The 13,972-nt window shown below is 49.3% G+C and overlaps 1 protein-coding gene and 1 pseudogene across 2 annotated transcripts in view; both read left to right on the plus strand.

The window, feature by feature from the left end:
* The first annotated feature begins 4,358 nt into the window (after positions 1–4,358).
* LOC144097631 (uncharacterized) lies at positions 4,359–8,348 on the plus strand. The gene is made up of 3 exons (XM_077630286.1): positions 4,359–4,367; positions 5,553–5,795; positions 7,863–8,348. The coding sequence occupies exons 1-3, from the start codon at positions 4,359–4,361 to the stop codon at positions 8,346–8,348; spliced, it is 738 nt and encodes a 245-aa protein (XP_077486412.1).
* A 988-nt stretch (positions 8,349–9,336) lies between these two features.
* The window catches only part of LOC144097632 (uncharacterized), an 11,061-nt pseudogene continuing 6,425 nt past the window's right edge, over positions 9,337–13,972 (plus strand). The window contains exon 1 of the transcript XR_013307088.1: positions 9,337–9,373. The product of XR_013307088.1 is annotated as an uncharacterized LOC144097632 (transcript). The remainder of the gene's footprint in view (positions 9,374–13,972) is intronic.

The following is a 13,972-nucleotide window of genomic DNA, read 5'->3' on the forward strand; positions in this document are numbered from 1 at the left end:
GTAAAAAATGCTTCAACTCTGACATTTCTGTTAAGAAAATCAGTCGGCTGAAACAGACTCTCGACGACTTTAACAATGTTGTCAAAACTGCAACGAGGACGATACCTAGTGCTATTGGGCCCCGCCCCTTCGACTTTGCCTAATGTTCTCGTTCTGGCTCTAAGAATCGGCAGCCGTCACGGTAATACTGAAGACACTCAACACGCTGAGAAGTAGCCGCACTTTATAAAACGGAAGAAGATTATGCGATTCCCACCGCGCTTTTTATGTACCTCAGCACAGAAGAATCAGCGCTTAAATGACAGCACCCCCCCCCCCCCCCCCCCCATAACTCTTTCTTGACGGCCACCGCTGGTCATGGTCTTTCCCGCGGGACGAGCAAGACATCACAAGCAATGGTTGAAACAGAACACCAATTTGCTCCGGGCCAGCAGACAACGCTGCGAGGTGCGACTAAACCAATATTATCCCAGGAATTGAGAACACAACCCATCGCTCCAAGCAAGCATAACGCCGTGCTAACGACAGAGCTCCTTTTATACGTCACTCAGCCCTCATATGTACAGTTAACACTGGGAAAATCGCGGCAGTGACGAGGCAGCTGGGAAGTACGTCGCTTCCACATGCAAGGTCCAAGAAAGTGTAAACGGCTGGCCCAGGCTGCCGGGATCACGGTGTCCGCGCTCTACCAAACTCCAGCCGTGAGGCGCTTCGTACCGATTATGCGCATGTTCTCATCGGTTTCCGCAAAAAAACCGCCGGCCATCCATCCGCACTAGCGTCGTTCAGGGGTGCGCATACATGCCCACAATCTAAGTACCAGCCACAGTGGCAAAGCAGTGATGACGCTCTGCTGTGTGCACAACAGCCGTACACGATCGACATCCTCTAATGGAGAATATAGATACCTGACGGTTGGCGTAGCGGTAATGCGAATTTCAACATCAGCTGGGGTGCAGTGACATGTTGATTTTAGTCGGAGTGCTTAATTACTCTGGATAGAGGAGGGCGGGGGGAAGGTGAGGGAACGTGCGCGGTCTGGGCACCGTCGCGAAAGTTGATCACACACAGAAAAAAAAAATGCCACCTTCTCTACAGGACATTGGTTAAGTGTGGGAACTGAGCTTCTGGAGCGAGCTCAGCGCGCTGCTGCTGCTGCTACCACCCGTGACGCCTGCGTAAGTGGACGGTCGCGCTTCTTGTCACCTTCCGAAGGGAAGCTCTAGCGATAGCTGCTGTCAGTCACCATCCCTTCCGTTCTTCCTGTCAGGGTTGCCGCCGTAGGAGTCCTGGACTAGCGCCACTGCACACATGAAGACTCGCAAGATTGTAGGAGCAGTGAATAAACGTTTTGCCTCTCTTTTATCTCTCTTTCTTGTGCCAAATTGACTAATTTTAACGCGACAGCGTTAAGGCTCCCTTGTGCATAAAATCCAGCTTGAACGTCCGTGTTGTGAGCGAAAAATCCCCGGAGAAGCAACCTAGGTGGCCAACCTAGGTCACGTGACCTTGTGGCATCATCAAAACCTGTCCGTCAGATTGTATGTAAGGTGACCACTGTGGCAGATAACAGTTAAACTAATGACTGTTCGCGAGAAGTTGCCCAGGAGGAGCAGCCTGGGTCGCACAAGCTCCACCGATAGCAGCACCTGCCATCGAAGTGCCATCGCTTACCAGCTGCACCACTGCTCCAGGAGTGGTTATGAGGACTCCAAAGGATCTACGAATGTAAAGTTGGGAACAACCAATTCCGCATATATGGGCGTTAACCAATCAAAACTATCGCGTTATACCCTTATAGGGCAAAGCTAAAGTGTCCCTTCCAATTTTAGGGGACCTCCTGGCTGCAAAAAAATTGAGCTCGGTTACTTGGCTACTTCCTTACTTACTTCCTTAGAACTTCCTTAATCGAGTACTTCCTTAGAATTAGCAATACAATTTGCTCCGTCGCCATTCACACAAACGTACTGTACCTCAGCGATGTAAGGAAGTGACTTTTTTTTATTGCGGCAGTGTGGCTGCTGCAATAAAGTGTTATTTACAAACATAGGTACATTCAGGGCTCTCGAAGAAAGTCCAGTAACATCCGGTGGTGCATTTGCTACTTAGAAAGCACTGTATCTAGTTTTCTTTACGCTACTGGTTCAATGCGCGTTGACTAATGATCGACGGCCCATGTCAGTCCGACAACCCAGTTGTACGGTTCTGAAAACGAGAGCACTGGTTAAGATTTTTAAGGCGTTTACGCCCTAGAAAACTAAAAGGCTTTGAAAGAAGAAGACGAAAGCTCTCCTTATCTTACACAGGTGAAGAGCTTCAGGGGAGCCATTAGTGTCCCATTACACGGCTTGAAGGCAAACCACGTGGCCTGAAATCTTTTACCGAGACTGTATTTCTAATGCCGTGAATAGCTTCATTTGGCGACCAGTCTGTTTATACAATGGAAAGCAGCAAAAACAAAATGATCACCGGATAAAACGGACAAAAGCAATAAGCGCATCAATCCGTGCTCTCGTTTACAGAGCACTGAAGAAATTTGATGCAAAAATAAAATTGTCCCCTATACACATGGGAACTACAATAATGTGTCTTAAGAAAACCAGGTCTTTCTGCTCTAGCAAAGACAAAATTCTGGTTACTTTACAACTGATGTCATAAATTTGCGCTTCTGTGCTTCTATCCTGTGGTCTAGACTTACTCTGTTATTTCATGAGCGATGATCTTACACTTCCAAATTACTCACAGACACTGTTACCCAACGCCCTACAAGAATAATTAAATTTGACAACGTTTCAGCTTTTGATGACCATTTTGTGGTGACTATAGGCGCCATTTTTGGCTACCTTTGAGGCCTTGCCTGCAGGTTTGCTATACGTTTTTTGCTACTTTTACGATTTTTGTCGCTCATTTTTGAGTTTAGGACCTGGCAACCCTGCAGTTCCCGTTTTGATCTCGCATCCCAACTGAGTCACTTCGAGTAATGTTTAGGGCGCTGTTTCGACGAGAGTTCGTGAGCGGGTAATGTACAGGGATACTGCCACAGACCCAGGCAGCAGCATGGTGCGTAGCATTCCCTCCCTCCGAATTCCCTGGCCTTTGCCAGGGGACCAACAACGCGGGTGGTTAAACGCGCGCACCTTGTATGTATGCTAGAGTCCACGCCCGAACGTATTCCGGCCACCGACAGTGGCGACGCGCGATAAGCTATCGAATAGAGACCTGTTTCGTCAAGCTGCGCTCCACGCATTCCCCATCCTCCACCGTGTTGCGTCGCACGGTGTAATCCTTTGGTTGGCCGTGCGGCCTGCGAGCGCTCTTAGCGAACACGTGTAGCTTCGTATTTGCGCCCGCGGCTTCACGTGTCAGTTTTCGATCCGAGTCTTAGTGAAATGTTCTTTTAATGTAGCTTACTATGTATTAAACACTCGTTCTTCCAACTGCGCCTTTCTTCCTTCGTAGTGAGAACGTAGTCGAGTTGAACGCTGGCTATGCCTTGCTCTGGCCCGAACCCGCTTTATGTGCCAGAAGCGCATCTAACAGCCCTCATTGGTATCCCGCAAGGGATGCTTCCTGATGGGCAAAAATGAAGTGTAAACTTCAACACGTCGCCGTTACGGCCCTCAAAGAAATAAGTTGCTGTCACACTGCCCAATATTCGAGCATTTGTTTTGGAGTTCGTGGTTCACCGCTGCATGCACAGTATGCCATATTACCTAGAGCCATTCTTTCACAAGAGGAAATGTACCAAGCGCGGATGCGTCTTGGAGGGCTTAAATAGCCGTGCTCGTGTTGCAGTCGCCGGCGGGAGATGTACCGTAGAAGATCGCACTGAAAACATCGTAATGCTTCCTTATACATTATACATTACACAGGCGTGATAACCCAGTGGGGGTTATCGCGGTATACGGCAGAACCTGTGGACAAACTCCCCGGTGAAGAAATCGCGTTCTGGCACCACCACTACGCCGAAGGAGCACACGGTCCGTTCCCGTCTTTGCGTGATCCTTTCCGGTCAAAGTCGGTGTTGAAAGCATCGATTACCATTGAAATGCGTTCGATGAGCGATTCCAGGGCAGCGTGCGGGCGGGGGGGCGTCAGTCTTGACAGAACTCGCCCTTGCCGACTGGTCGCATTACGCAGTAGAGACAGTGAGGTGACAGCGGAGCAAGACACGCTGGAAATGAGAGGCAATCACAGGAGGAAAAACAAGGTGATCATTGCATCTGGATCACACCCGCTTTGGCATGCATTCCGGCCAGCGGACGGTCCCATCGGCGCGGACCGTATAAAAGGGCCGCCGACTGGCGGTCTGTACACATACGATCTCATCCCGGCAGCAACAGCAACAAGCCGTAGCAATGTGGAAGGTGAGTACACGGAGTCTTCGTCCCAGCCGAGATTCGCAAGGCAGCTCGCGCTCATCAAAGCCTCGGCAAGGCCCAGGACTATAGAGAGCTTTCGAGGGCTGGGCCTGCCTTTGCGAGTGCAAAAATGCCGCAGAGTCTGCGCCGTTAGCGCGCGGCTGTGGACAGAGCGCACCACGGAGGTCTTCCAAAGACTGCATGGAGTTGCGGAAGCGATTCAAGCGCGTAAGCTGACGTGATTGAATTGTCCAGTGATGACAGAAAAGAAACGAGTTTTTGCGACTCAGAAATTTTCTTAATGAAAAGAAGAGGGAAGCCGGGGTTAGCGGTAGTGTTTACATCTATGCCTCCCGTTAAAATAATTAAATATATTAAGCACCGACTACCGCTACAACAACGAAAACGTCTTTGCTTCACGCATCTTCGAGCCTGACAGGGTGCCTTTGTATGCAGTGCAGCACTGATGCTCAGTTTATGTGGAGCACGCCATTTTAAATAGAGTGGCCAGCATGTTGAAATAGTCCCTTCAAGAGATAGCTTTGGTTTTCTCCAGCACATAGACCGGGGCGCACCACTCGAATCTTTGTCATTCATGCGTAGCGCAGAAACCAGTGCACATAACAAAGATGAAAAGAAACAGCCTGTCACTGCTTGATGTCGTAAGATTCCCAGGGACATCGGTACACTCTAAACCCGAATATGCCTTTATAGGAATAAATAAGGTAGTAAGCTGTACTCTTGTGCACACTCTTTTTTTTTAGAGAGTGTGCTGCAAGTCAAGTGGTCTACATGAACAGTAGTTATAGTTTGCAAAATAATTAAGTAGTTCACTCTGTCTTAACACGACGAATGTTTACGACACAGGAATACTCGGAACATTTTAATAATAGCTACTGCAGAATCTAAGACCGTCAGAATTTTTGTCCTGCATGGTGTATTTCCTGGTGACGCTCCAAACACGATCGTACGATTTAAAGTTAAGTCCATTTTACGAAGAAGTGCGTAAATTTTAGTCCCTCGCTTATTACACCTAATTATATAGTGCTAATTATAGATAATAATGGCGCTTCAACTCGGCCACAGCTTCGGTAGCGCTTATATTGACTTGAATTAATTCGGCACCTTGCTCGGGGCGTGTACTGCGCACGCCCTGTTGGCAATATTTCTGCTCAGCCACATGACTTGCAGGTGATGTTCTCCGTTCTCGGCTTCGCCGTGCTGGCTAACGCCCGCAACCTTGGAGGTGGATACGTCGGCGGCGGCTACGGTGGACTGGGCGCTGGACTCGGCGGCGTTGCACTGGGAGGTGGACTCGGAGGTGGTCTCGGCGTACACCATGGTGACGGCTTCAAGGGTGGCTACGGCGGTCTGTATGGAGGTGGCCTCGGTGGTGGCTACTACGGAGGCGGAGGCGGCGGATACTACGGTGGAGTAAGTCGTCCGAGAAGAAGCGAGTGGGGACGGTTGCACCGAGACGACGTGGTCATAACGCTCACTGTCAGCTGTCGCGGTGGCCCACTGGCTATGGTGCTTGGGGGCTGACCTGAAAGACACGGGTTCGATCCCGGCCGCGGCGGTCGCATTTAGGCCCGTGTACTGTGAGATGTCCGTGCACGTTAAAGAACCCCAAGTGGTCGAAATTATCCGGAGCAAAACCATAACGCTCACTGTGGCACAGTGTGTTTATTTTAGTGACAGCCTGATAATATGATGTTCATCGGTCATGTCTATGTGATATCTAATGGCAGGCAATTGAGAGCGAACTCCACCTCATTAGCCATCATACTTGATGAACAGTAGATGAAGGCGAAAGTTTTCACTTGGGACATATGACGACGATAGGCGCCGACTGTGGGAACTGTGGGACTGTGGGGGGGGGGGGGGGGGGAGATTCCTGTGCCCTCCTACCGGGATATGAGCAACAGGGTCAGGGGCAGCATGTTTTCTTTCGTACGGTTTTGCACAAATCAGCTAAAGAACTAAACTCGTCTAAAAGTTGGAAGAAGAGAACAGCCTTAAGAACAGCCTTAAACTGCCATGGGCACGCTGATTTGTCTCTTATCAACAATGGAGAAGGATGACAACAATAAGAGTTTTAGAGCCAGTACACCATCTAGGGACCCGACTGTCAACGGGAGCATTCCGAGCGTCTCCTGTTTAGTAAGGTGTGGGTGCGGGCTAGTTGGTAATGCATTGTAAGACGAAAATCGCGAAAAAAAACACACGGACGCAAAGAAAGACGAAGGACAAGCGCTACAGTCCTAGTCCAAGTCCTACAGTTCAAGTATCTACAGTCTAAACACAAATAAGCCCGTATGGGAGTAAGAAGAGAGTAAGCTGTCCTCTAGCGCGCTCCTTTTTGGGGTCAGTGCATGATGTCCATCTTCCAGAGCAGATTTCGATCGTTAAATATACGGAATACTTATTCTTGACAACGAAGGTATATTCCCACTGCAAAGCATGGTAACTTGATGCAGTTAGCAGTGCATGGGGGCTTTTAAACGGGGCACCGGAAGTCCTGAGGTATTGAATCCTCGGTTCAAATCTTCGCAGCTGTTAGACCTTCGCATGTTTTGAAGGAGGAACGTGCCTATCAGAATAAGCCGTCTCTAACTCCGCCTTTTGCTCTTCGCATGAAGAGCGCCTCACAACACTAGCAACACAACAATATTTTGTCCCCCGTTCCCGACGCTCAGCAAAAGTTTGCTGCCGGGGGCGAGGCAGACGTACCGTGCAACCCGACCTTGACTAAATATAACAAGAAGTTTGTAATGAGTTTGTAAAATTTGAATTGCTAGCTTGTTAGGAAATTTTTCTGTTCCTCAATGTTTTCTGTCGCATAGATTAAGGACGTTATGAATGTCCTGCAAGAAATCTAAGAATCATGGGTTCATTCTTTTTAGCATATTAGCTTTACAAGAGAAAAATAAAACTGATGTTTACATATGTAGCCTCTCTTCCTGTGTATATATTTTGTCAATGAGCATGCGCTTGGAGGGCGAGATAGAAGGGAAGAGAGAGGAAAGAAAGAAAATGAGAGTAGGTGCTAACTACCCCCCTCCCCAGTTTGCCTACGAACTGAAGACGACACTGGCCCCGTTTACGGCACAAAATGTGCCATGTAGAGCTAAAGCTGCGAGCAAGGAAGGTTTCTCTCATCATCATCTCTCGAAAAAGAAGTAATGATAAGAAAGGTCGCAAAAAAAATTACTTTCATGATTAAGCGATGAGGGCAGCAGCTGTGTTATGATTGTCAGTTTATTTTTCGCGAGGGAATCATGTACCCAATGCATGTGTGCTAGTGATTCGCAATTACAGCCACATCTGGCTGCACTAGCAGAAAAACCGCCATGCGATGATGGTGAGGTTTTATTAGAAGAATGTGTGGTTCGTTGCCTAAAAATTAAGTTTGAAGAGTAGGAGTGTAGGCAGATAACGACGAAGCCAGCCATCGAGGTGTGCCCTCGCGATAACCCGTGCCTTCCCCGTTTTGCACAGGGCTACAGGGCGGCTTACGAAGACGTGCGGCCCAAGCCGTTCAACTTCGGCTACGTCGCTCAAGGTCTCGGTGGTTCCAGCTCTCGCCAGGAGGTGGCCGACGGCAGCGGCAGGGTGCAGGGGTCCTACACGATCAGCACGGCTGAAGGCGGACAGAGGAAGGTCAAGTACGCCGCCGACGCGGGCGGCTTCCGCGCCATCGTGGACACCAACGAGCCCGGCACCGCCAGCGAGAGCCCCGCCGACGTGGCCTTCCGGTCGTCCCAGCCGCCCGCCTCCGTGCTTGCGGCCAAGTACGGGCCCGTCGGGGCTCGCGGCGGGTACGGAGCTGGTGGATACAGAGGTGCCTACGGTGTTGGAGGCCTCGGCGGCTACGGGCTGGGCGGATACGGCGGTGGACTTGGGGGACTGGGTGGCGGAGTCGGCGTCTACCGTGGTGCTGGAGGATACGGAAAGCACGGCGCTGGAGGCGCTGGCTGGTGGTGAACAAGCCCTCCGTATCTGTGCGCGACTTAGTGCGCGCGCATGAAAGTCCACGTCTCGGCGTCAACGTGTCTTCGTCCTTATGTGTACAGGAGTCGGTGTTTTGTCGTGCGCTTGCGAGCGGGTTCACTGCTTCAGGAAGGACCCGTTTTTTGCAATGCTGCAACCTGCGGTGCAGGGTCGGGTGTCGTATGGTCCTTCTGTTTGCTCCTTCTATAAAATAAACCTACGTGTTTCGTGTTTTCTACAAAAAAAAGTAGTTTGACGTCTGAAACTTTCGGCCAGAAGATTAGTCGGATGAAACAAACTTTGACGACGTTGACCGGATCACAACGTTGTCGATATCAGAGCCATTGGATATCGCCCCTTCGGCTTTGCTAAACACTCTCGTTTTAGGCCTAGGAATCTTCGTTCCATAAAGACGAACTATTCCCACGGTAAAATTAAACACGTAAAGCGCGCTGAGAAGCCACTTCATAAAATATAAGGATGTTCTGCGATTCCCCACACCGCTGCAGCCGCTTTCACTGTTCCCCGGTGCAGAACACTTTTAGCACTTAACTCACTGCCCGTTGCTTGCACCCTTTGCGGGCCACGCTGTTGTCCTCATTGAGTAACGCAGCACAAGTAAGGGTTAATTAAACAATGGCTTATTCCGGGGCCGCAGAAAATTATTAGAGGTGCGATTTAACCAGTATAGAGCCGGATCTGAGTAGGGTGCTTTGTCACGGTTACGCAGCTGAGCCGGCTTTAGCCAAAAACCTCAGCCGCTCTACACGGCACAGGGGTGTACAATTGAACCTCGTTGTAACGAAGTTGAAGGGGCCCGGCAGTTACTTTGTTATAACTGTAGCTTCGTTAAAGCCCGTGTTGGCCGAGCTTCCGAGGGGAATCGTCATTACTTCGTTATATCCAATGTTTCGTTATAAACTGTTTCGTTATAACGAGGTTCGACTGTATATAATATGCGTTCGCACGGACACGAACGACGATGAAGTCGCGCTCCCGCGCCCCTATCGCGGAGCTTTGTGAGCCGAGCAATTGGAAAACCGTGGGCACTACGTCGTATACGAGGAGTTTCGCCGTAGACTCTCAGAATTTTTTTGTCATAGCAACGTCAGCCGTGTACCGCATCATAATACGTACAGTTAAGGCTGGCTAACTAGTAATATTTAACAGGTAATTTTGTGAAAGCGTTGTTGCCCACTGCAAGTAATATCAGTTTCTATATTTTCGAAAATACCATTCTCGTCACCGCTGCAACGCAAGGAATTCGGGGGCGCATACGGGCGAAAGCGAAACAGCGCTGTCACAAGGAGCGCTAGCCACGCCTACAAGAGCGCGTCACAAAGCAGTGCGGGAGTCACGTGTTCCTTTCGCAGCACCCTACTGGGAGCAGTTAGTGGGCAGAGAGCACGTGACAGCCGCACCGATGTGTGACGTTCGCTCGTAGGCGTGGCTATAGCGCTCTATCCGGTCGCGCGGTTTCGGTTTCGGCTATGTGCGGCCCCAAAATTCGTTGCCCTGCAGCGTTGACAAGAATACTTTCGAAAATCTAGAAACTGATATGGACATTATTTGTAGTCGGAAACAAGCCTCTCAATACACAATTAGACTAACAGTAATAGTAAAAGGTAACTATTCAATATTAATTAACGAGCCTGATTAGCACGTATTGGCTGTATTCTGATTCATTGCATCACTGACAATTGCTATGCCGAAAAAAGTGCTGTTCAAACTCAGGAACCCGCCGTGGAGGCTCAGTGGTTAGGACGCTCGTCTACTTAGCCAAAGTACCCGGGTTCGAACCCGACCACGGCGGCCGCGTTTCGATGGAGTGCACTGTGCGATGTCAGTGCACGTTAAAGATCCCCAGGTGGTCGAAATTGTTCCGGAGCCCTCCACTACGGCACCTCTTTCTTCCTTTCTTCTTTCACTCCCTCCTTTATGCCTTCCCTTACGGCGCGGTTCAGGTGTCCGCCGATATGTGAGACATATACAGCGCCGTTTCCTTTCCCCCAAAAAACAAATTTATATTTCATTTCAAACTCAGAAAGCTTATTTTTTTAAAATCGATGACAATCTTAGGTGAAACACGGTAAGTATACCAACTGTGCTGTGAATATATACAAGCCGCGGTTGCCAAGAAGCAGAGCCGAACGCGATGCCCATGTCTAATGGATCAAAACAGGGACCGGATGATTGCACTCGTGGTAATATCAATTTCAGCGACATCTTTTCTGGTGTGAAATACCGATGGCAACCGTGGTGTTTGAACTGGGGGTTTGTTGGTACAGGGGCATAGTGTGGACGTGCTACGTGTGCAACCATGCACGCACTGTCGCTCATTCATTCATATAAGGCAGACATCCGGCATGATAGCCAGGCCACTACGAGGATGATTTCGGGGCATGACGACGACATGATCTCGCAAAACGACACCCATGCAGCTGTCGCTTTAAAATACGCAAACGCTCGCAGGGTATAAGGTTTTTGCGTGCGTTAAGAACCTTGTTTGCTTAAAATTATTCCAAAGCTCTCGATCCAGCGACTGATCTATAAATAATTTAATGGTTTAGAGCGCAGAATCACAACCTAGTGCACTTTCATCGAGCGGACATGGCACTCCTGAATCTCTTCTGAGTCTAAGTGGAAATTGTATCAGTACCGCGCTTCACCGTGACATGGCACTCCTGAATCTCTTCTGAGTCTAAGTGGAAATTGTATCAGTACCGCGATTCACCGTGCTCCCCCCCCCCCCCTCACTTCATACTAGCGCCCGGTGATCCAAGTAATACGTTCTGCGGGAATGCAGTTCTGCAGCACCAGCCCCCAGTACTTCGCGGCTGTATCTACATTTTATTTTATATTATTTTATTATTTTTTAGGAGGAGGAGAAAACTTAATTCTACTCTGTGGTTTTGGGGCATCTTCAGAAATATTCTCTCCTTGGCTGTATCCCCAGGAGTCTTCTCTGTCGAGTTCGTCCACCTTTACTCAATGGTCGGCTGCCCTCAGTCCAGGGCTCCGCTGGCCACTGCCGCCCGTTGAGCTCGCTGTACCGGACCTTCTTGGTCTTCATAGCGGTCGCTGGACAGCAGTCTCTCCCATTGCTCCGCACTCGGGTTTTGTATCTTGGGGATCACGTCAATGTTTAGACAGGCCCATGTGATGTTTCCATGAGGGGAGCCACTGCAAGCGAGCATCGAACCGAGAAGCCACGCCTTGAACAGGCGAACAGTCAAACTTTTGTTGCCGATAGTACGTGTGCAAGTGGGTGTTTGAAAAGGATCCATTCCTTGAAGCACGCGAATTTGTATACATAAGAAAATAAACGTGAATGAAGGCAACTTTCCTTCAGGTCTAAAATTTGCAGGAGACGTATCGTGAGAACTGGTTACATGCCGGCAGAAACAAGGGAGATTATGTAAAATATGAATAACTGCGCAAAAAGGATGGGACAAGAGAGAAGAAGCACAGAAACACACGAGACAAGTGCTTCTTTTCTCTTGTCCCGTCCTTTTTGCGCATTTATTCATATTTTCCATAATGTCGTACCAACTAGCCCCTCACCGCACTCTTCTAGATGATGTAAGCTTGATACATAGATGCCTGGGCCATTAAGATGCGAAGAGAAAAAGCGTGGCCGGCCTAACGAGGACGCTGGATGCATGTACCCGCGGCCGAAGCATAATAGGGATGCGGTGCGATTCACATGCTGAGCGACATTTTTTTTTCTACCAGGCTGTAAGTGCCGGTGACTGCTCCCAAACGTCGCCAGTACTCTTTAATTTCAGTTAATCGGCGCAACAATATATTTCGTGGCCGCAAAGCTCTCCATTCAGTGAGTGATGGCAGAGGCGCAACGTCGCTTGTCACATATGCGCGTCGGCATTCACGAAAAGAACTCCACGCCGTAGCAATTAGAAGCGTAAACTAAGTACATGCGCACGCACGCTGGGACCACTCGACAAACGAAGTCCGACACGCATCGCACTTAAAACAGTCGTCAAGAGGTGACTGCCTTCGCTACCTTCGAGCACTGTTCCAACTGGTTACCCTAGTCAGTCTCTCGAACTGAGTCAGATAATATGGAGAAGAGCTTGACAGTTGCCCTGCATCGCTCCCTCGACCGCCGTCGCAGCCAGTACACGCAACTTCCGGTTTGCATCAGCCAGGTTAGTCAGCACTCTTACTTAAATTGTACTGACCCATGTCAATCATCGGCACGACGGTACACATAAAGCCAGACAACTTTTACACCCGAGTAACTTCTACGCAGGCAAGTCCTGTGGCTTCTCAGCGACTGGGAGACAGAATCGGCCTAACACACGCAATGCTACTCGTATGTGTTGTCGCCGGCAAACCAGTCTGCACCCTCACTCGAATATCTTCGTAGGCCTGCACTGCGCGCTTCCGATCGAGGCGCGCCAGCCAAAGTGCATACTGTTGTTCAAATGTTTAGGGGAATCCCACAAGGTGGAGTAAATTTGTAATAAGGGAGTAATTACTCATTGGCATCCACCCAAACGCAGCCATACGGCTACAGAAGAAATCTATACAGCTTTCTCAGAAACTTCGCAGTTAAAGAAAAATTCGTCCTGGTCCGGGGTGGATGCCAGTGAGTAATTACTCCCTTATTACAAACTGCATATACTGTTCACAAGGGAAGCTTTTCTTCAAGTTCGCCTCGATCAGGTTCGCCGTCACATTCGCCCTCTGGTTTGGCGTCATGCCCGCCGCTTTTGCCGGACAATGTTCGCTTGAGTTTGCCGAAAACTGGAGCTAAAAACAGTTCACGATTAAAAAATTCGAGGACGATCGATTAGACGAATGCTGAGGGAATGCAGTTGCATTTTCCTTCACCCGATAATCTATTCCAGTTACGATTCGGTTGTCTTTTACTCGCCAATCTATTCCATTTCTATTCGTAATCGCTTCTTTTATTCCTTTTCGCGGAGCAATTTTTTGACATTTTCATTTTTTCCGATTCATTCTTAGCCTGGCGGTTGGCAGGTGCCAAGTGGAGAGAGAGAGAGAAAGAGAGAGAAATCCCCTAAGCACCACCTGCCATGGCTGACAGGTGGAGGCGTAGACGCCGCACAGTTGTCGCCCTCGCAGCCCACCTAGTGCTATCGCATTAAGACGGAGCTTCACGCGGTAACCATTGAAACGTATTATATTTAAAACTTCAGCTCTAAATCCGAGCAAACACGCAAAGTGATTTATTTAGAGAAAAAGGCAGAGATGTCGGCCTGAGCGATGAATATCTGAATTGCTACTCTGCATTGAGGGGGAAAGAAGAGGTCAAGAAAGGATATTATAATGCGTGAAGATGTGGTAGAAGAGAGAAGCAAATATATACAAGCGCGTCAGGAGCACACCTGATCACAACCGCGAAACGAAGGTACGCACGCGTCGCCTGAAGGCCTTCCCACGCCTCCAGCCAAACGCAGATCATATATGGTCCGCGTATACTGCAGCCGTGCATAGTCATGGCCAACCATCTTGCACGTGCCGTTTCCGTTAGTGGATGTAATGTGCCTGACCGAGACGTCATTACAATAAGTCGATTCCATTGGCTGGAGAGCGTCCTTTGATGCGCGCTTACCGCTTCTTTCCCGAGT

This window comes from Amblyomma americanum, chromosome 7 (assembly GCF_052857255.1).
Source record: "Amblyomma americanum isolate KBUSLIRL-KWMA chromosome 7, ASM5285725v1, whole genome shotgun sequence".
NCBI lineage: Eukaryota > Metazoa > Arthropoda > Arachnida > Ixodida > Ixodidae > Amblyomma > Amblyomma americanum.